General features: G+C 49.9%; 1 protein-coding gene across 1 annotated transcript in view; it reads right to left on the bottom strand.

Moving 5' to 3' along the window:
- LOC142301440 (uncharacterized) overlaps nt 1-26,824 on the bottom strand; it is a 177,228-nt gene that overhangs the window by 72,244 nt on the left and 78,160 nt on the right. Inside the window, exons 8-11 of the mRNA XM_075342446.1 lie at nt 26,675-26,818; nt 25,402-25,522; nt 12,475-12,606; nt 12,276-12,386 (exon numbers count right to left, since the gene is read on the bottom strand). Of these exons, the coding sequence (XP_075198561.1) occupies nt 12,276-12,386; nt 12,475-12,606; nt 25,402-25,522; nt 26,675-26,818 (508 nt within the window). The remainder of the gene's footprint in view (nt 1-12,275; nt 12,387-12,474; nt 12,607-25,401; nt 25,523-26,674; nt 26,819-26,824) is intronic.

Below are 26,824 nucleotides of genomic sequence, written 5' to 3' on the forward strand. Positions count from 1 at the left end.
TCGAGTGTAAGAAGAGAAGTGTGAGTTTCTGTTTTGCTTTTAGAAGCGTGTGAAGGAACACGCAGCCGGTGTGTCTCGGAGGATTGGAGTTTTTCTTCTGAATCGAGAGAGAGACTTGCAGATAACAGGGAACAAGCGAGGAATCTGAAGCAAGAAGAAGATTTTGATCTCCTTAACCCGGCCCAGGAGAAGTGCGCACGTTCAGATGAGACTGTTGTTGGGGGCCCCCGGGACTGGATCCACGCCCCCAGCATCACTGTGAGTTGAATATTGTGCACATACTAGGGGCTAAAGTAGGCTTCAGTAGGTAGAACACGGCATCCGTGTGGTCCGTTTAGCAGAGGCCAGAGAGGTTACGTGTAGAGTAGCATTGTACCTGACTGTTTTTGTGTTTCTTGAACCTGTAATAGTTGGAGCACCGTGCTATTGAGCGGACCAGCTAGAGAATACAAAAGTGTTGTTAAATCACGTTTTGCCACTGTATACCCCGTGCCTGAACCTGCCTTCTCCACATCTTTCCCCGCCTGTTAATAAATACACCCTTGTTGTTAGCACCTCGTCTTGTGTACTGTAACCTACTCTGCACTGCGGTGGTCCTCTCGGCTATCGCTTCAGGTGGCGCTGCGAGCAGGGTACGGTCACCAAGATGGAGGCAGCAGACAGCAACGGCGGGGATGCTAATGTTAATGGGGGTGCTGTGGGCACTGGTGGAACCCTTGCAAGGACACTTCCAATGGGCACCATATTTAGTGTGCTACCAAAATTCGATGGCAATAACATGGCACTGTGCGACTGGGTGTCCCGGCTGCAGAGCACCCTGAAAGTGTATAACATCGGCCCAGAGCATGAGGTGGACATCGCTTTGACTGCCCTAGAGGGAGAAGCACGTAGAAACGTCTGTATACAACCAGAACCCACCCGTAGTACCCTGAAAGAGTTAGTTGGATTCTTGGAAGAGATCTATGGCGAGACTGCTAGCGCGGGACATCTTCGCGCCAAATTTTTTTCGAGGCTGCAGCGGGAAGAAGAAGGGATCTCTCAGTATGCAACAGCACTACAAGAAGTGTTAGCGGAGGTCCAGAGAAAGGAGTCAGATGGACTCGGCGGCATAGGCTCTACCGACCGGATACTCCGGGAACAGTTTATTCTGGGATTGCATAGCGTATCCTTGCAGCAAGCCCTGGCAGAACGGGTCCGAGCGAATCCGGCTCTTACTTTTCGTCAAATCCTAGCAGAAGCAGTAGCCCGAAGTAAAGAAGAAAGTTACGCATCTGGAGTGGTGCGCGTCCAAACCGCCACCTCCAGAGTGGACCCAAACTGCCAGGTGGGACTGGTCCAGATGGTGCAAGATTTACAGAAATCCGTTCTCAACGTACAGGAGAAGCTGACCCAGATGGAGCAAAGAATGAGGGACTTGTCTGGTGAACATCCCTACCCAGCTGCATCCTCCTGCTTCCAACCTGGCCCATCATACTCACGCAATAATTCCTCGGCTCTACCAATGGGGGACTGGAGGCTGCAGGCTTCCTCTCGTCAGCCACCAGAGGCACGAGGTATTCCCCAGCGAGGAGAAGACATCCACTGCTGGGGATGTGGAGGTCGGGGGCATATTGCCAGGGGGTGCCGGAATAACACTCAAAGCCAACGGAAGCCATCGTTAAACTACCAACCCCCGCAGTAGTGCGGCACTCTGCGGGGGAGGCGAGAAGGGAGGCCGCTCCATATCATAACGAACATTTGATCGCTGGTTGTCCCATCCTACGTGCTGAATTCGAAAGTGTCCCAGTGAATTGCTTGATAGATACTGGGTCACAAGTGACGACGATGCCAGAAGCATATTTCAATCAACATTTCCAGACACTGGCCAGGCCAGAGAAAGAGACCCTGATCCGGGTGATTGCTGCTAATGAACAACCGATCCCGGTCACAGGAGTTGTGTGGATGAATGTTCGAATCTGTGGGCAAGAAGTGGGGAAAAAAGGGATCCTACTAGTCCCCGAGCCCATCAACGAAGATGTACCTGTAATATTGGGGATGAATGTCCTACGTGAATTAGATCAGATTATATTCACCAAACGGGGACCCGGATACTGGAAGCAAGCTACTACACATAAGCCTACACAGGAAGCACTTCAACGGCTGATCCGCGTCTGTGGGACGCAGAAGAGTGTGCCATCTCATCAGACGGTAGGGGTCATCAGGGCTCCTGGGAAGGAACCTATAATCTTGCCTCCCGGCCGAGAAAGTATATTACACCTCCCAGTGGGAACCTATCGCAATCTCGATGGGATAGAAGTGATTGTTCAGCCTGTAGCAACCGGAAGAGTGGACCAAGAAGTTATGATAGCTCGTACGGTAGCTGTGGTCCAACAAGGACGCGTCCCTATCAGAGCCTTGAATGTGGGCCCCGGTGAGGCCACCTTGCCTCGAGGGACGGATCTGGCCCTGGTGTACGTACATAAAGGCGAGGTAATGAGTCATAAAGAGATATCCTTATCGCCGATAGAAGGTGTGGGGTGGACCCTAGCAGTCTCTGCGAGGGCCAAAGAGATGCCATCCCCAGAGTGGAGTGGAAAGGCCATCCTCGATCAGATGGAAGTGGATGTGAATTCGCTGGGCCCTGAGCGTGTGCAAGCAGTAGAAGCTATGCTGTGGGAGAACCAGGCCGCATTCGCTCGCCACGCTGAAGATTTCGGCTGCACTGAAGCCATGATGCATGAGATACCGACCGGGGAAGCTCGCCCGATTCGAGAACGGTACCGACAGATCCCTCCCAAGATGTACCAAGAGGTAAAGACGTTACTGAAGCAGATGCTGGATTCAGGAATAGTGCAGGGCAGCCAGAGCCCTTGGGCGGCCCCAGTGGTACTCGTCAAGAAAAAGGATGGAACCATCCGGTTCTGTGTAGACTACAGAAAACTCAACGCTTGTACCGTTCGCGACTCAAACCCATTACCACGAATCGAAGAATCCTTGACGGCCTTGGGGAAGGCCAAGTACTTCTCCACCTTGGATTTAGCAAGCGGGTACTGGCAAGTACCTGTGGCGGAAAAAGACAAAGCCAAGACCGCGTTCATCCTCCCGATGGGATTGTTTGAGTTTAACCGGATGCCCTTCGGACTCTCCAATGCTCCGGGCACGTTTCAACGGCTGATGGAAAAGTGCTTGGGAGACCTAAATTTTGAAGCGACCCTGATCTATCTGGATGACATCATCGTGTTCTCGGCCACGTTCAAAGAACACTTTGACCGGCTTGGACAGGTACTCGGGAGACTGCAGGCTCAAAACCTGAAGGTGAAGCCCAAAAAATGCCACCTCTTCAAGAGAGAGATCGAGTACCTGGGCCACACAGTGTCACAAGATGGAGTCCTACCCTCCGCAGAAAAGGTGGCGGCCATTCAGAAGTGGCCAGTCCCTCGAACGGTGAAGGAACTCAAGGCATTTCTTGGACTCGCCGGGTATTACCGCCGGTTCGTCAAAGACTTCGCAAAGGTGGCGGGTCCTTTGAACGAGCTGCTGAGGGGGACCGCCGGAGTGTCGAAGAACCAGGTCATCTCTTGGGCTCAAAGACAAGATGAGGCTTTTCAGGCTTTGAAGAATGCCCTTACTTCAGCCCCGATCCTGGCCTATGCGGACTTCGACCGACCATTCCTGCTGTACACAGATGGTAGCCTTCATGGACTCGGTGCCGTATTGTCTCAGATGCAAAATGGACATGAGAGAGTCATTGGCTACGCCAGTAGGTCCCTGCGGGACAGCGAAAGAAACCCCCACAATTACAGCTCCTTTCGACTAGAGCTCCTGGCCCTAGTGTGGGCCATGACAGAGAAATTTGCTGGCTTCCTGACAGGAACCAAGATCCAGGTCCGGACAGACAATAATCCTCTGGCCCACCTTGAGAATACCAAATTGGGAGCCTTGGAACAACGGTGGGTGGCTCGCCTTGCAAAGTTTGACTTTACCATCTGTTATCGCCCTGCTACCGAAAACGCAAATGCGGATGGGCTGTCAAGAGTGACGGTGGAGACCCCAGTGGGGGATCTCGATGAACGATCAGAGGAGGAAGAAACGCCAGACTTTAGCAAGTTTGGGCCCTCGGTGGTTGCGTCCCAGTTGAGTAGGCAGGCTTGCACACTGCCCCGGTCCCTGGGGAGAACCAATGAAGAATGGAGACGTGCTCAAGATGCAGACGAAGGGCTGCAACAGATGAAACACTGGGCAACTGAGAAGCAGAAGCCAGACAAACAAGAAAGGGCTAACCTGGACGCCGAGATGAAGAGTGTCTTACACCAGTGGGATAGACTGGAAGTTCGAGGATCAGTGTTATATCGTAAGAGACAACAGCCAAAAGATATAGAAGCAAGATGGCAGGTGGTCATCCCTGGAAAAATGGCTCAAGAGGTAGCTAAGGAAGCTCACGAGTTTGGCGCTCACTTTGGACCTGCAAAGACCTACCAATGGTTACAGCAGTACGTGTACTGCCCCAGGTTGGAGTCTGTGGTGGAAGAGGTTTGCTGGCAATGTCGAGTATGCGACCTTGTTAAAAGCACCGAACAAAGGGCACCCGTTCAGACCATACAGACCAAAGAACCGCTAGAACTGTTGATGATTGATTATCTCCTCGTGGGACACTCCACTCGGGGACTACAATACTGTTTGGTTATGACCGACCATTTCTCCAAGTTCGCTGTAGTCACCCCGACTAGAGATCAGACTGCTGAGTCGGCGGCACGGGCCATCTGCCAAGACTTCATCCGGGTGTATGGATGCCCGAAGCGGATCCACTCCGATCAAGGTGCATGTTTTCAAGGCAAGGTGATGGAGGAATTATGTCGTATGTATGACATCGAGCGATCTCGGACTACACCTTACCATCCCCAAGGCAATGGAGCATGTGAACGCTTCAACCGAACTCTACTTCAAATGCTGAGAACATTAGAGGAAGATAAGAAGGCATGTTGGCCGGATTACCTGGCAGAACTGGTCTGGGCCTACAATAACCGAGTTCACTCCACTACAGGTTACACCCCATATCTACTGCTGTTTGGAAGAGTTGGGCGAGAAATCATCGAGCTGAATTTGGAGCAGCCAGAGGATTTCATGGAACGAACTGTCACTTCGTGGGTGAAAGAACATCGACAACGATTACAGACGATACGTCGGTTGGCTTGTCAACAGCTACAGAAGAAAGAACATATGAGCCCTAAACCGATTCAAGAGATACCGCTTCAACCTGGAGATTGAGTGTTAGTCAGAGAGAAACGCCCCAAGGGTAAACTGAGTGAAAGATGGGAAGTTCAACCCTACAGAGTAATCGAACGGGTGTATGCTGACGGCCCGGTCTACAAGGTGCAAATTGAGAATGGAGCGTCCGGCCCTAGAGTACTACACAGAAATATGTTGCGACCATGCCGGTCTGAAGCTCTTTCTACGCTAAGATCTCCTGCAGTCTCTGCCCCACTCCCTGAACATACGTCATCTCTGTGTGAAGTCGATGATGACTGGTGGACAGCCCCCGATGCAGGGGGGGATCCTCAGCCTTCCGGAAACGGAGATCCCATGGATGAGCCACTACCGCCACGGGAAGAAGAGACCATCCAAGATTCCACTGCAGCTCCCACAGCAAGTGTTCCGCCGGAAGCTAGTCAAGCCGGGCCTGATAGTCAAGATCTTAGAAGATCTCAGAGGTCTACTGCAGGGGTTCCACCAATCCGATATGTTGAACAATGTACTAGGTCTGCTGTACTGCCATTGTTGTCTCCTCTACAGGTTTGAACCTTCCTTCAAAACACAGTGGGCTCGAAGCTGTGATGGCCGAGGACGACCATCATTAAGTGGGGAGGCATATTGGGGGGTGCTACTGCTATGGACAATAAGAAACACGCTGCCACTTTAAGAGACAGAAACCTCCCCGTGTTGAGGGGTAATGGAATGTTCTGCTCCCCCTGCAGAAAGTGTGCTAATGGACAGCTCGAGTGTAAGAAGAGAAGTGTGAGTTTCTGTTTTGCTTTTAGAGGCGTGTGAAGGAACACACAGCCGGTGTGTCTCGGAGGATTGGAGTTTTTCTTCTGAATCGAGAGAGAGACTTGCAGATAACAGGGAACAAGCGAGGAATCTGAAGCAAGAAGAAGATTTTGATCTCCTTAACCCGGCCCAGGAGAAGTGCGCACCTTCAGATGAGACTGTTGTTGGGGACCCCCGGGACTGGATCCACGTCCCCAGCATCACTGTGAGTTGAATATTGTGCACATACTAGGGGCTAAAGTAGGCTTCAGTAGGTAGAACACGGCATCCGTGTGGCCCGTTTAGCAGAGGCCAGAGAGGTTAGAGTAGCATTGTACCTGACTGTTTTTGTGTTTCTTGAACCTGTAATAGTTGGAGCACCGTGCTATTGAGCGGACCAGCTAGAGAATACAAAAGTGTTGTTAAATCACGTTTTGCCACTGTATACCCCCGTGCCTGAACCTGCCTTCTCCACATCTTTCCCCGCCTGTTAATAAATACACCCTTGTTGTTCGCACCTCGTCTTGTGTACTGTAACCTACTCTGCACTGCGGTGGTCCTCTCGGCTATCGCTTCAGATAAACAGTACACCATCTCATCACGAGATAAGTCTTTCAATCAAGAATGTCCCATCCATAAAAAACCGCATTCACTGAACAAGTGCAGAGGGTTTAGATCCAAAACCCTACAGGAGTGCAAGAAATTCCTCACAGAGCTTGGGATTTGTTTCAAATGCTGCGCATCACTTGAGCACCTGGCCAAGGATTGTAAATCCATCGTCAAGTGTGAGGAGTGTCATAGTGAAAAACACATTTCAGCCATGCACCCAACCCAGCTAGCTAGAGACACACCGGCTGCAGTCACCACCACTCCCACTCCAAGTCATGGCGGGGAGCCCAAGAATCAGACTGACACTACCACAGCCGTCTCCTGCTCATGCTCAGAGGTATGTGGAGAGGGCCAAACACACAAATGTTGTGCCCGAATATGCCTCATCAAGGTTTATCCCGAGGGACATCCAGAAAAGGCAATGAAGGTGTATGCCATCATAGACGACCAAAGCAACCGGTCCCTAGCAGGAACCAAATTCTTTGAAGCCTTCGGAATTAATGGACCATCAGAACCCTACACCTTGAACACCTGCTCGGGTCGCATAGAGACTAGCGGCAGAAGAGCCCAGGGATTCATTGCTTCTCCTATCAATGGGAAGACTGAAATACCTCTACCAACGCTCGTTGAATTCCTACCCCTGAAGCTGCATTTCATCAACCACACCTAAGACACCTCGCTAGTGTTATCCCACCTCTGGACAATAACGCAGAGATTCTACTCCTGCTCGGCAGAGACAATCTAAGGGTACACAAGGTGCGACAGCAGTGTAACGGGCCTGACTATGCACCATACGCCCAGAGACTGGACTTGGGATGGGTAGTCATAGGAAATGTGTGCGTTGACCGATCAGGAATTGATTCCTTCAAGACTTACGTGCATGGAGATGGGCGCACAACCTGCCTAAAGCCATGTCCTCATCACTATGGAGTGAAAGAGAAGTCTCCAGACACAATACAGCTACCTGACATCGCTTCTTCTCTGCATATCGACATCTTGGGAAGATCAGTCTTTCACACAACCAAGGACGACGATAAAGTAGCCTTGTCAGTAGAGGACAGATAATTCATCGGAATAATGGACTGTGAGTTTTCTAAAGACAAAGCCAACCATTGGGTCTCTACATTACCCTTCCGATCTACCAGGGTAAGACTCCCAAACAACCAAGCTCAAGCTCAGACCAGATTTAACTCTCTTCAGCGTTCTATGAACAGCAAGCTTGCAATGAGAGAACACAGCGTCGCCTTTATGGACAAGGAAGTCTGCAACAACCTAGCAGAACCTGTACCAGCCGAACTGAATCCAGCAGATCACGCAACTAGACTTACGTCTACAAGTTCTTTTGCTAACTCTTCTTGGCTTACAGGTCCAGAGTTCCTGCTGAGACAGTCAGAAGAAGGTGTCCAGGAAGCCTTCAGCATCCTAGATCCAGACAACGATCCAGATGTCCGAGCTGAAGTCAATACCCTGGCCACCAGTGCAGAAAAAACTTCCAACCTCGGTTGCCAACGTTTTGAACGTTTCTCCAGCTGGATGAGGCTCGTCAGGACTGTCGCTAGGTTAGTGCACATCGCCAGATGCTATCATACGGACCTAAAAAACAAAGACTGTCATCGCTGGCATGTCTGCCACAAACCCCTTTCTGCTGAGGACATCTCCTATAGCGAGTCCCTCATAATACGCCACCTCCAACAGAGTGAATTCGCCATAGAATGGAAGTGTTTATACAACAAACAGCAGATTCCATTAAGAAGTCCTCTCGCCAATTTAAACCCAGTCATCGACAGCTTCGGCTTACTGAGAGTTGGTGGTCGTTTAAATCAGGCTCATCTTGGAGTTGCAGAACAAAATCCTCTCATTCCCAACAAACACCATGTTACAGTCTTGCTGATCCGACACCACCATGAAAAGACTGAACACCAAGGCAGGCAAATTACAGAAGGTGCTTTACGGTCTGCAGGCCTCTGGATTATTGGAATGAAGAGACGTGTAGCACAAATACTACACGATTGTGTGCACTGTCGTAAAGCGAGAGGAAAACAACTGTACCAGCAAATGGCTGACTTGCCTACAGACAGACTTTCTATAGAGCCACCTTTCACCTACGTGGGCCTAGACGTTTTCGGACCATGGATGGTGTCCACACGCAGAACTTGCGGAGGCCAAGCAAACAGCAAGCGGTGGGCTGTGTTATTCACCTGCATGAGTGTTCGAGCCGTTCACATTGAGGTGTTAGAGTCCATGGATACCTCCAGCCTAATCAACGCCTTGAGAAGGTTCCTTGCCATCAGAGGACCAGTGAAACAGCTGAGGTCTGACCGTGGAAGCAACTTCGTCGGTGCATGTAGAGAACTGAACATCGACACCAAACCTATCCAAGATCAGCTGGCAGAGAAAGGTTGCACCTGGATCTTCAATCCCCCTCACAGTTCTCACATGGGAGGCTCCTGGGAGAGGATGATCGGGATTTCACGCAATATCTTGAACTCCATGCTAATGGACGTTAATTCCTCAAGACTCACACATGAGACTCTAGTCACTCTTTTAGCTGAAGTCTCAGCCATTATCAATTCAAGACCCCTTGTGCCGGTGACCATGGATCCAAAAAGACCAACCATATTGACTCCTACTATTCTTATTACCCAAAAAACTGACAACGCGGTAATGCCCAGCGGAGAGTTCACCCACGCGAACACTTATCAAAAACACTGGAAACGGGTTCAATACTTGGCTGACTACTTCTGGAACCGATGGAGGAAGGAATACCTCACCATTCTTCAAGGAAGAAAGAAGTGGCGACATCCCAAGCCGAACCTCAAGGAAGGAGACCTAGTCCTCATGAAAGATCAGACCACAGAAAGGACTGACTGGCCTATGGGATTGATAACTAGGATACTGCCTAGTCAGGACGGCAATGTTCGGAAGGTGGAGCTAAAGGTCATCAGGAAAGGTGAGACGAAGATTTTTGCAAGGCCAATCCACGAACTTGTTCTGCTTTTGCCCATAGAGAGCGTCCCTACAGGATGAACGCTACCGGACCTGAACTTTGTGCCATCCTTCTTGTTTTGGACTCAATTGAGCTTGTTTTTGCATTTAACATGCCTTTCCTTTCAGGTTGTATTATGGACTCAATAGTGAAATCCCCAAAGTGAATTTCAGACGGGGAGTGTGCAGTTTCTATTTGTCTTAGTTAAAACTGTTATTGAATGTTTTTCATGCTTGTCTCTGCTGCCATCTACTGGTCAGACCTTTCAGCTCCTCTGTTTCTTTTGTCCAGCCCATGGGAGTGTCTGATGACCCTCTTGCATCACATCCTGGTGTGTGCATTCCAAACCAGAGCTTGTGAGAACAACATCCCTTATTGGAGCTACTAGGAGCAAAGTCTTCTGACCACGTAGTAGCTTCAGAGGCAAGCATCGCAGGAGAATTACAATGCCAAGTACATGGATTACTGCACTCTGCATGTCCTAACCTTTGGAGAAAATAAACCACCATTGTTTCATCTCAGCATGTGCATGTTTCACTCTGGAGCACTCTGGTCCTGTCTGCCCCACCTATAGGAAAAACGAAGGTAAGATTCTCACAACCTCTCACAACTACACGCCTTCCATCGTCTTTAAGTGGGGACAGAACAACAGGCATAGGTGTATCTCTGATCCACATGCGCCTGTTAGCTGGACGCCGGATGATAAGATCAGCAGACACATGTGGGAAAAAAAGGGTTTACTGTGTGAGTCTATATTAAAGGGACAGACATGACCTTAGACATATCGGTAAGGTCAAGGTTGTGAAGGGGTTAAAGAAGATCTGTCACCAGATCTAAGTGACCAGTTTTTGCCATTATTTTATTCCTGCTGCATCACTGATCTTCCTTTTTTGTTTTTATAAACTTGCCATACAGTTGCAGAGATATGGGTCTTTTTATTTTGTGATTATTTTTATGGTCTTTAGCAAAGGAGAGTTGCTCACAGGGTAACAATGCAGAGCAGCCAAAAGAAAGAATCCTGTGAGCACCACACCCCTAGTAAACACCGTAAACATTAATATAAAGTAAAAGGCTAAGATTTGTGGGACCATATAGTGGATTTTAAAAAATCATATCCTAATTGTTTATTTTAAATAGACAGATTGGTACATTTTTAAATAAAGAGTAATGTAATATTTGCATGTAGCTGAAAAGGAGGCCACAAAATCAATTTTACTGGTGGGCCACTGGCACCCATGTCTGACACATTTTGTGAATACTGATTACACATCTGTGATAGGGGGGCAGTGTCCCCATGATATAACTGTGCAATGTCTTATGTATTTACTATTTACTGTTGAATATTATAAATGTATTCCCTGATATATAAGTGTTTTTAGAGAAGAATAGGTTCCAGATATAGCAGAGATAGGACTGTATCAGGTTACCAAACGCTGCCATCTAGTGGCTGGGTTATCCTGCGGTGAAGCAAATTTTAGAAGACATGCTAGATAAGATAGGGTTAAATTAGTAAAAGGAAAAGTGACAGATGGCAGGGGGGTATGGTTAGGAGTAGAAGCTCCAGTGGAAGTCAGTCAAAGAAGTGGGTTCAAGGTGAGAAGACGTTGCCTTGGTCCTAAGGCCAGTCAGGAAACTCCAAGGTAAACTAAGGAGGTGAGGAGCCAACAGCTCACCCAGGTGGGATTAGAGAGTCGTCCGGCTAGAGAAGCCATTGGGCCCAGAAGTGAACAATGGTGTGCGGTATTAGGGAAAAGGAGGCACAGACCCCAGAGTATTGAGGACTCGGTCTGAATTAGCGGGACACAGAACGAAGAGTAGTAACCCACAGAAAGAGAGAGGAAGGCCATGTCTGCCATAACGGTGCGATGAGTAAACTGAAAGCAGTTAACCAAGTGAACTCTGGTTGTTGCGTGTCTTACTAGACTGCGACATCGATGACTGGCAGCAGGGGTTATGAGAAGCAGCTGAAGCAGCCATTAAGTGTCATGAACCCCACCTGAGTTCGGCGCTGTTGGCAATACTGGGTCACCCAAATGACCGTGGAAGTATAGGTAGGCTTGCAACATTTGCACTGATTGGTGGCTAGGTACTGATTGGTGGCTATGAAAGATCAGACCCTGCCACGTACCCAGATGGTTGCGGCGATGACCCCCAACAAACCTGTACAGCCTTGCAGCCCTGGAGAGAGGATCTGACAGCTGCAGACATCAATGGCTGTGAGGGAGCTGGGAATCAGAAGGGCAGTGCCAGGTCAGGAGGTGCCGCCTAGGTGCCGTCTATGACAGAGCTCACAGCAAATTGACTTTAATGGAGAAATTTGCAATTCTGGTAAAGTCAAATTTTAAAATATTTGAATATCTTTATCATTATTTATTTTTGTTTACTATTTAAAAACTAGGTGCCAAAAAATAAAATAAAAAAAAATTTGAAAAAACAGTGCCCCATTTGCCTCTTAGAAGCAGAGAAGCTACTTACACACATAAAAATGAAGGTGCGGGGGAAACTAAGAAAAGTTGAGTCTTTTCACAGTTGCCAGCCATTAATCCCCTTATACTGATGGCTCACAACAAATGTGCTGACATAATTATAGTAGCTGCCATGGCTGAAATATGTCAATAAATTCGAGGCCATGAGCTGGAAAACTCCTGTGTGCATAAGAAATCCTAATTTTGCTTACAGTTTTCTTTGGACTCCTCTTTGTATCCTTTTCTTTCGCTTTCTTTTTGTTGGCTTTGGCCATTTCTCTTGCGGTTTTTGAGGAAAAGTTTTCACTTGTCATAAGCTGGCCCTATAACAAAGAGCGTACTATGCAATATCTCAACCACTGTGCTAAAAATGATTATAAAGAGTATTGTCCTACATTTATATAGGCTTACCAAATCTTCAGTCTGTGGAGGAGGAACATCCAGGATTGGTGAGAGAGATAAACGGACAATTTCTTGCTGCCATCGGAAAGTCAGGCTAATGGCATATTGGCTAGCCACTTTAACGGAGACATGTTCATTAACCTAGATAGGAAGGTAAAGGTACTCCGATGAGGAGTGGAAAAAGAAAGAACAAATCACATAAGCATACATAAACTGTCAGTATATTCTTAAAGGGATTCTGTCATCAGGTATTTACTCCCCCATCTGAGAGCAGCATAATTGTAGAGATAGAGACCCTGATTCCAACGATGTGTCACTTACTGAACTTGTTGCTGTCATGTTAATAAAATCAACGTTTTCTCTGCTGCAGATCTAGCAGTTATTTGAATGTGGCACTCTAAAATCCCACCCAGACTTCTGATTGGCAGCTTTTTTCCCCATATACAGTGTACACAGAATGCTACCAATCAGTGGTGGGAGCGATGTTAGATAGAGTTCATGATTATGCTGGGACTACCTGGCAGCATGCTAATTATTCCTGTAATGTAATCTACTGCTGATTAAACAGTAAATTTATTAAAACTACACTTAGTAGCCCAGTAAGTGACACATCGCTGGAATTAGGATCTCTGCACCTACATTATGCTGCTCCCTGATTAAATGGCAAAAACCTGGTGACAGATTCCCTTTAAGCAATTATATTGCTTTTGCTTTCTGGGCTCCCAACAGATGAAAAAGGAGGAAAAAAAACATTTGTTGTTGACAACAGAATAGCAATTAACTGTCTAGTTATTATACCATTTATGCATATATTGCTACGTACACTTTATTTAATGTCAAGGCTCTATACTGTGCCTTGACACTGAATAGAAGCTGACACACAGAGTTCAATGATGTGTCATTTATTACCCAGCAGTGCTGTTGTTTACTTATACTGAAGATTTTACCACCTGGGATTATCATAGCAGGACTACAGTAGTTTAACCTTGCCCCCTCCCGCTCTGATTAGCATCTCACTGTCTATAAACCTTGTAAACAGAGAGCCTAGTGTGGGTGGGCTAACTTTCTGAGCTCTGCTGCATTGCTATATCTAAGAACTCTATGTTAAAACTGCTGTAAACAATAAGCTAAGTGATACATTGTTGGATTCAGAGTCTCTTTGCCTACATCATTTTGCTGTCAGATAAGCTAGCAAAATCTGCTGACAGATTCCCTTTAAAACACATAAATATACTTTAGTCTAAACAATTCCATTTTAGCCCTGGCAGTACATTTAGGTTAGTGGTCCTGCTGGAACATTAATCTACACCCCAGCCTCAAGTCTTTTGTAGCCTCTACCAGGTTTTCCTCCAGAATTGCTCAGTATTTAACTTCCATATTCCCATCAACTCTGGTAAGCTTCTTGTCCCTGCTGAAGAAAAGCCTCCCCACAGCAAGAAAGCCATGGACCCCATAGGGGGGAGGGGCGACATGACCAGTGGGAAGGGAGGGAGTGAGGGGTTAATAAAGTGAATTAAAGGGCATTATGGGCCCTTATAGGGGATTGGTGGAATAGGGTCACTGTAGGGTGGGGAGGGGGCTAGTATATAAACTATAGGGGAGGGGTCTTACCTTCCTTGTGACTCCGGACAGCAAAGGATTCAGACCCAGGACCACGGACCCAGCATGGCGGACCTCCAGGAGCTCGATAGGCTCCTCAGATCGGCGATGGCGGTGCACGGGGCCCAGGCAGTGCAGTCCCACGTCAGGGCTGCCTGGGCTTCCCCGTCGGCACCTGCCCCTTGCACCCCCCCATAGATGCGGGCGGCGTTCCAGGCCCCCCCCCCCATCCGATATTCCCCAGGCGCAGGGGGGGCAAGGAGGCACAGCGAGAGCCCCCCTCGGGACCCTCCGCGGCGGGGCGGGCAGCGGCAGCTTCCTGCGTCTGCCCCGGCCGCCGGGAGGAATCTCCGGCGAGGCCGCGGTGGCCGAGAAGGGGGCGTGGCCAGTCCGGGGGCCTTCTTCCGGTCTCCGGCCTCGGGCTGGAGTCCGAACCCCTGCGGCGTCTCCCGGCCGGGAGCGAGCCCGGCGATGATGTGAGGCCAGCGGTGGCCTGGATGGGGGCGGGCCCGGCCTGGGGCCTACTTCCGGTCCCAGGCCTCGGGCTCAATTTTCCAGGCCGGCGGCAGCCCGGGATCGGGGGCGTGCCCGGCGCGGGACGGAGGCCCGGGGAGGGGGCGTGTCCAGCCTGGGGCCCGCTCTGGACGCCAGGCCCCCGGCGGTGGGGCACGTCCTGGCGGCAGCTACCACACAGGAGCGTGCCCGGCAGAGGAATGAGGCCGGCAGTACCCTCCAAGGACCGTGGGGGAGCCGAGCGCAGGCAGCCAGCAGGGGGACCGGTGTGGGCAGGCGCCACCCGGATACCTGCAAGGCTGGGGAGAGTAGGGGGGACGGCGGGAGCCCGGCGGTGACTGCCAGGTCCCTTATATCAGCTGCACTGCGCCCGGCGGCCGCGGTCTCCCCCGGGCGGGGGAGGACCAGTGGAAGGTTCTGGTCGGAGGCCCTGGAGGGCGAGGGACGACGGTGGGGAGCCCCCTGAGTCCGGGGAGCGGCTCCTCCAGGAAGAGGCCTCGGTCAGCGGCGGCCCAGGGGACAGGACGGTCTCGTGGGCTGTCGCCGCACAGCAAGCGACGGATGTCGACCACCAGTGCCCACGCGGCGGCCCAGGAGGGCGGCCGTGGTGGAGGGGACGCATCGGCTGCGTCCTCTGGAGCTGGAATGGTGGAGGACGCCTACAGCGAGGAAGAAGAGGGAGCCCTCAGGTCGGGGGACGAATCTGACGAGTAGATGGCGGAGGACGTCGCGGTACCAATTTCCATTTCTGCGCCACGGTCGGGTGAGCTAGCCGTGGATTCGGCATTGCTTGCGGCGCGGGTTGCTAGTTTTGGGGAGGTGGCTGCGGGCACGGCAGCGCCAGAGGGGGGGGTCAGCATTGTTTAGTCAGTTGCTGGGCTTGTTGCGGGGTTTAGCGCGCGCCGGCGGCAGCAGCGGCATGGACGGGTCGGCGGTGGATGGCGCAGCGTCGGTCAGCAGCGAGGCGGCGCCGATAGGGACGGGTGCGGTTGGTGGAGTAGTGGAGCCCGCGGGGTAAACAGCGGTAGAAAAGGTAAATGGGGATGAGGTGGTGCGTTTGGATGATAGGGCCAAGTTTACGTGTGCTTTGAGGGACCGTTAGGGGCTCACCTCAAGAGGGAGGTGAGGGACAAGATTTGGAAGGGGGAGTATGTGAAGATATTTTCCCTGCTACCCTAAAAAAACAAAAAAAAAAAAAAAATTTAATCTGGACAAGGTGAAGCCGAACGACTCCAAGAAGGAAAGGGAAGAGGAAGAAAAACGCCGTTATAGGCTCATTCCTCGTTCCTTTTCCAATTGGCTGCAGGCGTTCGCAATTTTGGCAAGTGTAATAGGGGAAAAGGAGCCGGAGCACTGCTCGGCTCTGTTTGGTTATCTGGATGCAATGGGGGAGGCGTATCACACGGACAGGGGCTTGCCATGGCTGCGGTATGATGAGCAGTTTAGGCAGCGGAAGGCGTTGCGGCCCGGCATGCGGTGGGACCATGAGGACATTTCCTTATGGATGCGTTTAATGGCGGCCCCGAGCCAGCCCTTTCATGGCGGCGCCGGGGGGAACGGGAGCCGGGCCCTCGGGTACCCAGAAAAAGGGAGTGTGCTGGCAAGTTAACGACGGCCGGTGCAAATTTGGGGCAGCATGCAGGTTCGAGCATGAGTGCTCCGGCTGCGGGGGGACGGGTTTGGTAAAAGGGAGGACGCCAGTGAACATAGGGGCAATGGCGCCATTTACATAGGTATCCGGACGGGGCAGCGGCGTCAATTTTGCGGTTTGGTTTTATACGGTTTTCAGATTCCGTGAGCGGTTGAGGCATTGCCTCCGGTTTTGTCGTACTTTACGGTCGGCGAGGGACCACCCTATGGTTGTGGGTGGGAAGTTGGGGACAGAGGTTGAGTTGGGCAGGATGGGGGGTCCATTTGAGAGCCCGCCGTGCAGTAATCTGGTGGTGTCCCTGTTGGGGGTGGTGCCAAAGACGGAGCCGGATAAATTTTGGCTCATCCATCATCTTTCATTTCCGGGGGGGTCGTCAGTGAATGATGGCATCGCTCCAGAATTGTCGGCAGTGTACTACGTCTCGTTTGACAAGGCGCTGGACTTGGTGCGGGCGGCGGGACGCGGTGCATTGATGGCAAAGGTGGATGTAGAATCGGCGTTTCGTTTGCTGCCGGTGCATCCGGAGAGCCAGCACCTTCTGGGTTGCTGGTGGGGTGATGAGTTTATGTTGATCGTTGTTTGCCTATGGGCTGTTTCAATTTCTTGTTGTATTTTGTGGCGTTTAGTTCCTTGGCTGAGTGGGTGGTGCGGGACGTGTCTGGCTTGTCCTCCATTATCCACTATCTAGATGATTTTCTTGGTGTCGGTCCGGCGGGATCCATGGTTTGCGCTGGCTCGTTGTTCGCCTTACAGAGAGTGGCGGATAGCTTTGGGATTCCTTTTGGCACAGGATAAATCGGAGGGGCCGGCAATGGTTATGCGTTTTTTTGGGGATTGAGATTGCCTCTTTGGCTATGGAATGCAGGCTGCCGGAGGGGAAGATGGTGGACTTGTGGTGAGTGGTAGCAGCACTGCTGGCAGCACGGAAAGGGCGGCTGAAGGTGGTGCAGTCTTTGCTCGGGAAGTTGAACTTAACGTGCAGGCTTATGCCAATGGGGCGGGTGTTCGCCAGGATTTTGGCGGCAGCTATGGCAGGCGTACGGCCCCCCGGCGCACTTTGTGCGGGTCACGCGGGAGATCAAGGAGGATTTTCTGGTTTGGGATGTTTTTCTTGCAATGTTTTAACGGCCGAGCCTTGTGGTTGAAGACGGTGGTGCCCAATGGTGTGCTCGAACTGTACAGGGACGCGGCCGGGTCGGCGGGTTTCGTCACCCCCTTTTTCAGGGACATTGGTACGTTGGGAGGTGGCCTGAGGAATGGCGGCAGGTTGGTCTGGTAAGGAATCTGGCCTTGCTTTGGTTATTTCCGATCATGGTGACGGTGGAATTGTGGGGGGGGTCGCAATTTTTCAGGACGTAAAGTGTGCTATCACTGCGATAATCGGGCGATGGTGCATGCGATAAACAGCTTGTCAGCAGAAGTCCGGACCGGTAGTGGCTTATCTGCGGCATTTGGTGCTCAAGTGTTTACTGTGGAACGTTCATGTAGTTGCGAAACATGTGGTGGGGGTGATAACGGGGTGGCGGACGCTTTATCTCATTTTCAGTCCGCAGGTTGTGGGAGTTAATGCCGGGGGGCAGACGAGATCGGAGCAGCGTGTCCAGAGGACTTGTGGAGCCTGGTGAGGCATTGATTGCGGGTTTAATTAGGAATTCGGTGAGTGGCAGGAGCTGCTGGGAGTTATGTTTGGTGACGGGCGAGCAAATTACTTGTTGGCGCTACTGGCACTGGTGAGCGGGGATTTCAGGGCTGGGAAGTCAGCATCAGCAGTGATACTTAGGGTGGCGGCTGTGGCCTTTTTTGGTTGAAGGTCAGGGGTGAGTGGGGCGTGCCGCGGAATTTTGGGTGCGGCAGGCCTTGAAGGGTTTTCGTAAAGGGGCGAAGGAGCGGGACACTAGGCGGCCCGTTTCTTTGGTTTTGTTATGGCGATTGGTGGATGGTTTGCGGGAAATTTGTGTCTCAGTTTATGAGAGGGTGCTTTTGAAACGGCTTTTGTGTTAGCCTTTTTTTTTTGGGGCGTTGGTGAGCCCTTCCAGGTTCAGGGGGGGTGGTCTGATGTCCGAGGTTGTGGCAGTGGTGGGACGGAGAGTAGAGTGTCGGCTTAAGCGGTCCAAAAACAGACCAGATGGGTCGAGGCAGGTTGGTTGTGATGGATGCGTTGTGCCCGGTGCAGATGGTGAGGAAGGCGGTCTTCTGGGCCCGCTGTTACGACACGTGGATGGGTCTTGGTTGTCTCGTTACCAGTTTGTGGCCGTACTGAGGAGTTGTTTGCGCTGTGCGGGGGAATGCCCGGGAGATTACGGGCCTCATTCCTTCAGGATCGGGGCGGCTGCGGAGGCTTCGCGTTGTGGCCTGGGTGATGACATGGTGAGACGAATCGGTTGGTGGGAGTCTTATCGTTTTCGGGGTTATGTACGCCCACAGTTGTTGTCCCAGTGAGGGCTTTATGGAGTAGTTGGTTGTGGCTTTGTCGGGGTTCCTTGCTGCAAATTGGTGTTGGTGGGGTGTGTTTGTTAAAGTTTCTGTGGTTGTAGGAATTTGCCTGATATGGATTCTGGGGTACTCCTTCGTGTTCTGGGGGGCCCGTCGGGCCGACGCTCGCCTGAATGGTCAGTTTGGTGGGGACAGATCGCTTGCGTTGGTCAAGTGGTTCGGTGTGCGGGGCATGGAATGGAGCAGGGTCGTGACGGAGTTTGAATGCTATTGCAGGGTGGATAGACCTCCGAACGTGTTGGTTTTGCACGTGGGGGGGGAAATGACTTGGGAGCGCAGGCATCACGTGATTTGATCCAGGACATCAAGATGGATCTATTGCGTTTATGGACCAGGTATCCGGGTTTGATAGTGGTATGGTCGGATTGTGGCCACATTGGTGTGGAGGGGGGCACGGTCCGTTGAGAAGCTGAATTGCGCCCGGGCTCATGTGAACAGGGTGGTTGCGTGTTTCGTGCGGAGAAACGGCGGTATTGTAGTGTGACATGCGGATCTGGAGTCGCCAAAGTAGCAGTTTCGAAAGGGTGATGGGGTTCACCTTACTGTGATTGGTTCTGACCTATGGGCCTTGGGTTTGTGTGATGGTGGAGCAAGCCTTGGGTGTGTGGCGGGTCCAGGCCACGTAAGGTGTCACGTGTCCTGTCCTGTGGCGGGGGTAGGTCTGGTCCAGAGGCGGTTGTAAGGGATTGGTGGCTGGACTGAGAGGCACTGTCTTGGTATGGTGTCTCCGGGTTCCGGTAAATTGCAGGCACGGGGTTCTGCAAGGTTTGGGGGGTATTAATCCACGGGGTGATTAATACCTCATCTCTGGGTCGGAGTGTTGCGGCCAGGGATATTGGTGGAGGAAGTGGTTTCTGGACCGGGCCTACATGGGGTTACATGTACTGTTATTATTTATGTGTTACCTATTATTTGTTTGGGGTCGCCCGTTGGACGGCGCCCCCTTGTGTTAGAATGTTAATAATAGGTAATAAAGGCTGCTGTGGCCAATTTGTTTAACCAAGTCACATGCAGTCGGTGTGTTATTTATTAGGTTAAGTTGGGTATACTAACCATCACGACCGGAGAATCCTTCCTCAGTGGTCAAGAAAGCCATGGACCCCATAGGGGGGAGGGGCGACATGACCAGTGGGAAGGGAGGGAGTGAGGGGTTAATAAAGTGAATTAAAGGGCATTATGGGCCCTTATAGGGGATTGGTGGAATAGGGTCACTGTAGGGTGGGGAGGGGGCTAGTATATAAACTATAGGGGAGGGGTCTTACCTTCCTTGTGACTCCGGACAGCAAAGGATTCCCGCCCACCCGCCCTTGTGTTTTGCGAGTTCGTTTTGGCTATGTTTTGTTTTTTTTTAAAAAAAAAAAAAAAAAAAAAGTGAAAACAAAATGAGAAAATGGAATGATGCAGTTTTTTAAAAAAAAAAAAAAAAAAAAAAAAGGGAATACAGGTTAAAAAGAGTCGTATGTTCTGTCGCAGCAGCGGGGGTAGGTCTGGTCCAGAGGCGGTTGTAAGGGATTGGTGGCTGGACTGAGAGGCACTGTCTTGGTATGGTGTCTCCGGGTTCCGGTAAATTGCAGGCACGGGGTTCTGCAAGGTTTGGGGGGTATTAATCCACGGGGTGATTAATACCTCATCTCTGGGTCGGAGTGTTGCGGCCAGGGATATTGGTGGAGGAAGTGGTTTCTGGACCGGGCCTACATGGGGTTACATGTACTGTTATTATTTATGTGTTACCTATTATTTGTTTGGGGTCGCCCGTTGGACGGCGCCCCCTTGTGTTAGAATGTTAATAATAGGTAATAAAGGCTGCTGTGGCCAATTTGTTTAACCAAGTCACATGCAGTCGGTGTGTTATTTATTAGGTTAAGTTGGGTATACTAACCATCACGACCGGAGAATCCTTCCTCAGTGGTCATGATCCTGCCACCATCATGTTTGACAGGTTGAGATGATGTTTTCAGGCTGATGTACAGTGTTAGGGGTACTTTGCACACTACGACATCGCAGGTGCGATGTCGGTGGGGTCAAATAGAAAGTGACGCACATCCGGCGTCGATGTTGATATCGGAGTGTGTAAATCGTTTTTGATATGATTAACGAGCGCAAAAGCGTTGAAAGCGTATCATCGGTGTAGCGTTGGTCATTTCCATAATTTCGGAATGACCGATGCTACGATGTTGTTCCTCGTTTCTGCGGCAGCACACATCGCTGTGTGTGAGGCCGCAGGAGCGAGGAACATCTCCTACCTGCATCCTGCGGCTCACGCCGGTTATGCGGAAGGAAGGAGGTGGGCGGAATGTTTACGTCCCGCTCATCTCCACCCCTCCGCTTCTATTGGCCGCCTGCCGTGTGACGTCGCTGTGACGCCGCACGACCCGCCCCCTTAGGAAGGAGGCGGGTCGCCGGCCAGAGCGACGTCACAGGGCAGGTAAGTCCATGTGAAGCTGCCGTAGCGATAATGTTCGCTACGGCAGCTATCACAAGATATCACAGCTGCGACGGGGGCGGGGACTATTACACTCGGCATCGCAAGCATCGGCTTGTGATGTCATAGTGTGCAAAGAACCCCTTAGTTTTCCACACATAACATTTAGCCCAAAAAGCTCAATTTGTACTCATCTGACCACCTTCTTTCTCATGCTAGTTGTGTCATGTAAGATAGTATAAACGTGCCCAAGTAGGTAGCCATGGGCGAGCGTTGCATTTTCTGTGCCCCAGCATACTACAGTAAATTGAGATTTCTGGGTGTGTATGATACTTTGAGTACCTTCAGGCAAGTCCCATTACGCTCCTCACCAGGTCCATGGGACTTCCAGATAAGAACGACAGACACATTGATAACAACAAAGACCTCATTAATTGGCACAACACTTGAGCACAGAATACAGCAGGCAGCACAATTCATGGTATCTTCTGTATAACATACAGTAGATGCACATTCATTGCGGTTTCTAGCTACGGCTTTTTTCTTGTGAACAGTCTTTTAGCCAGGCAAGTTAAATTAGTCATCCTTCTCTATGGCAGCAGAACCCACGGGTCAATATGTTTTGATGAGTATCCTGCACCCACAGCCATTGTCAGTGATGCCTTATGGGGGCTGCTTTTAAAACCGCATCACTGTTCTTTATGCCCTCAGCTGGGCAGCACCCTCACTTGACAGAGTTCCCAACCGCTGGCATATGTAACACCCCTGTAGCTTGGTCGTTACAGGGTATTGGATAATATCCTTCCCGAGCAGGATGAGGCACCCTGGTAAGTTTTCACACACAAACCAGCAGCCACCAGGAAGGAGTTAATACTTTTCCAGCACTCAGCTTAGGTTTATATAGCACATTCTGTCTCCTAAATGAGCGGGAAGCAGGTGGCTTCACACAGACAGGTCCACATGATAACGTGTTTAATTCTTGTGAGGGAGGGGGCCTGAGCTGGGAGCCAGTGCAGAGCAGACAGGAAGTCTAGTTAGAACTAGTGATGGGCAGTCCGGCTCTTTTTGGTGATCCGGTTCCTATGGCTCCGCTCACCAAAAAGAGCCGGATATTTCAGATCGTTCTCGGCTCCTTATTAAATATGTGTTCACCCCAGGTGAACACATATTTAAGATTATAGTAATGTCGCCAAAGCCCTGCCCACCCGCGGCTAAACCCCGCCCACTTATAAGCGACCAATTAGATTGCTGAGTAGGCGGAGTTTAGCCGCGGGTGGGCGGGGTTTTGACGGCGAAAAGAGCCGTTTTGAGATTTTATTGGCTCACGCTAGTGATCTAACTCCTGTCGTTCACAGCAGGGAGCCGGATCTTTGTGTCGGATCGTTCGCGACCGACACATCACTAGTTAGAACTGTCTGAGATGAGAAAGAGCACACAACTCTATAGGGACAGCTCCTGCAGAGGGGAACCAGCCAGACCAGGGCTAGTAACACCCGGAGGAAGGGAACAGGGACAGGTACTGAGGATTGTGGAGAATGTACCTGGTGGTGCCTGAACGTAACAGGGGCGGTACCGGAGTAGAGAGAGAGATAAAGGCGGCGAGTCCCCAAGAAGCTCCATGCCACGGGGACTGCAACAATACGCACACGAAAGGAAGACCCTCAGATTACCCTACCAGAGCCTGCCTCTGACCTGCCCGGGACCGACTGGAGGCTACAACGGCGAGGACCAGCACCCGGGTGCGACGTTGGAACAGACCAGTGAATAAAAGAATCTGGAACCCACACCGAGTGACTCTTGTGAGTAAATGCTGCTGCCCTGTTCCCCGGTGCTCCTTTGGACTGCCGCCCGTGGTTCACACTAACTATCCGGGGCTCTCCCACTCCACCCGTGAGGAGCGATTCCACCCCGGTTGCACCTAACACCTGCCCCGGAGAGAGACTGTGCAGTGGTGGCTAATCACCTGGCCGCATACCACGGGTGGCGCTGCTAGCAACCCCTGTTCCCGTCCCATACCGCTCCTGGGGGAGAGAAGAGTTGCAGGGAGAGGGGTTCCGTGGCAGAGAAAGCTAAGACCCCAGTTGTCGCTGCAACCGGTGACATGCTCCCCAGGAATCCTGTCACCCTCCCTCCATTACCCCTTTGTCACACCGGACTATCGAACTTTCTTTTATTGAAACCCGCCGGGGTCACGGAAGCCGGGTTGGGCCGCTCAGAGCGGTGACTGTGTCAGCCCTGCAGGCTCCGGCGTGGGCGTTTCACATACACTGGACTCACTACGTTTTTTGCTTCTTTCCCACAGGTCCTCCAACTTGACTGCCAAGGGACCACTGTTACTCTAAAAAGTTCCCTTTTTATTTCTGTGCTATTTACTTCATACCACACCAGCTTCACTAGAACAATGCATTCCTTCACTAGTACTCTCAAGGTAACGTCTAAATCCCAGTGGGAAGAGGGACCTCTGCGGACGTTACACCCATATGACCAGAAGGGGCGGGGCTTCCACCAACATAGCTGATACAAGGAAGCAACATTATTTTTCTAAGTCCACGTGGGCATGGAGTTGATTGTAATAGAAGGAGCAGTCTGGGGGTAAGACCCCAGATGGGGGAGTGCAGGGGGTGGGGGGGCAAAGCCTTACCTTGCATGATTATAGTGGAAGGGAAGAAACCTCACCATGCCCACCAACTAAGTCAGCCACGCCCACTATCCAAGCCGCCACTCCCAAGGTCCTTCTAGCCATTGGAATTTAGCCACAACCGTACTCTCAACACACTAACTCCTGAACCAGGAACTTTCTTTCCTCTTGAGCTTTTTCCCCCCTCCCCACTGTGGGTAAGCCCTAAAGTTAATAATGTCAGGCCTGAACACAGGATCCTTCAGCACTCAGGGAAATCAAAACATATCAACAGGGAGACAATGACATCTTCTGACCAGTATTAGTACTGCAATCCTCATAACATCCATCTTATACACTAGCTACTACAGTTTATATGACACAGTTACATTTAAACAAATGATTTCTTCAGGGACATACATGACCACAGGTCCACCTCCTCACAGTAGCTTTTTGCAAAGTGCAAATGGACTTTCTTCTTGCTACCCCTCCACAAAGGCCAGATGCCATGACTTGGTGGGTTTGCAGTTGACTCATGCTCCTATTTTTGGACGGATTAAACAGTGGTCTGTGAAATGTTCAGAGCTTGGGCTATTTTTTTTTTATAACCTAACCCTGTTTTACTCTTCTCCACAACTTTATCCCTGACCTGTCTGTTGTTCCTTTGTTTTCATGGTGCTGTTTGATCCCTAATGTTCTCAACCAAATGTTTGAGGCCTTCACAGAACAGCTGTGTTACACTGAGAATAAATTACGCAGAGGTGGACTGAATTTACTAATTAGGTGACTTTTGGAGGCAATTAGTCACTCAGGATTATATTTAGGGGTATCAGACTACAGGGGTCTGAATACAAATGCATGTCACATTTGTCATTTTATATATATATATATATATATATATATATATATATATATATATATATAAAACAATAATAAGAAAACCATTTATCATTTCCAACACACTTCACAAACACTTGCTACTTAGTGTTGCTGTATCACATAGAATCCCAATAAAATACATTTAAGTTTGTGGGTGTAACGTGAAAAAATGTGGAAATGTTCACAGGGTATGAATACTTTGTCAAGGTACTGTATTTTGCCTTGATTTTTATACTTTACAAGATGCATTCTTTTGTGTTAAGAAGGGTGTCCAGATGATAATCTGACCACAGGTTTCCTGGTGCTTCTGCCTCAGTTATCATCCCATATGTTATGGGGGAACATGAAAGCAATTACGGACTGCTTCTTATTTTAAATGGAATCTATCTATTTTTGTTTCAATAAAATCAGTGTTATCAGCAGAAGATTATCACTACAAGACCAGGTGGCTCTTAATTCCTAGTCCTACCACGCCCACACCACTGACTAACAGCTTTCTATCAATGTACACAAAAAGCTGCCAATCAGTGGTTTGGGAAAGTGTTATACAGGGCTCAGAATTCAGAGCACTGCAACATCTGCAGTGGAGAAAACTGTTATTTTACCACAACAACTGCACACAGTAAACTAAGTGATACATCACTGGAATAAAAGTCTCTGCCTCCACATTTCTGTTGCTCTCACATGAGGTAGCGAAAACTTGGTGACGGATTCCCTTTAACATTTTAAGACTTGAATGACCTTATCTTTCAGTGGTATTACCTGCACTGTGAAGGGATTAGACAGTTTGCCCTTTTTGGGCCAGTCCCATTCCTTTATTTTATCTCCTTCTTTATTAGTCAATATTCCTCTATCTTGGTTGTATTGCAGTAGAAAAACATTGCTACAATAATAAAAGTGAAATGTGGTTAAATAAAAAATACATGAGCTGATAAGATAGATATAAAATTATATCACTGCTTTCTGCAATAGGTATACTATATGTGATCGAGCAAAATTACCAAGTAAAGAAACCATAGAGTAGATTACTTAAACAGTCAATTCACTGATGTAATAGATTAACTCATAAGTATCGGCTTTATATCTAATATATAAAGCTGAATGTGTGTATGTGTGTATGTCCGGGATTGGCATCTGCACCGTCGCAGCTACAGCCACAAAATTTTGCACACTCACACGTCTGGACCCCGAGAGCGTCATAGGCTATGTTTTGAGGGGAAATTTTAACCGCGCGCTTTACAGTTATTCGCCAAAAAACCTGCCTCCATTAAAGTGAATGCAGCTGGGAGCCACAGTGCAGCCAGAACTTCAGAAGAATGCGCAGCCACGCCCTTATATGGAATGTTGGCGTGTCACAATGCAGCCAGGGAAAGAGACAGACACAGACAAGGAAAGAGACAGACACAGACAGGGAAAGAGGCAGACACAGACAGGGTAAGAAACAGACATAGACCGGGTAAAAGACAGACACAAAGAGACAGACACAGACAAAGAGACAGACTGACAGGGAAAGAGACAGGCAGGGAAAGAGAAGGAAAGAGAGAGACAGGTTAAGAGACAGACACAGACAAAGAAACAGAGACAGACAGGGAAAGAGAGGGAAAGAGACAGACAGGGAAAGAGACAGACAGGGAAAGAGAGGGAAAGAGACAGACAGGGAAAGAGAGGGAAAGAGACAGACAGGGAAAGAGAGGGAAAGAGACAGACAGGGAAAGTGACAGAGATAGATAGACAGACAGGGAAAGAGATAGATAGACAGACGGAAAGAGATTGAGACAGATGGAGAAAGAGACAGAGACAGTCAGAGACAGACAGGGAAAGAGACAGACAGACAGACAAATAGATAGAGAGAGAGACAGAGAGATATATACAGAGGGGGAGACAGATATTATAATTACATTTCTATCTATTTGTTTTGTGGTTTTTGTGTGCAGAATAAATTTTTTGTTAATACATTCTATTTTGTTAACAGCAGTTATTAACCCGGGCAAAACCGGGTAGTACAGCTAGTATTGTAATATACCCCAACACTAACCTCTCAGGGGAATGGATGCTGCCATGTCCAAATGGAGTGAATGTGCCCAGTATGCTCTGCTCCGGGGAAAATATATTAGTATAAAATCCTCCACATGGTAATCCAGAATGGCTGTGACACACAGCCAGATGTCCAGAAGGATAGATAGAT

Source organism: Anomaloglossus baeobatrachus, chromosome 4 (assembly GCF_048569485.1).
Source record: "Anomaloglossus baeobatrachus isolate aAnoBae1 chromosome 4, aAnoBae1.hap1, whole genome shotgun sequence".
Lineage (NCBI taxonomy): Eukaryota > Metazoa > Chordata > Amphibia > Anura > Aromobatidae > Anomaloglossus > Anomaloglossus baeobatrachus.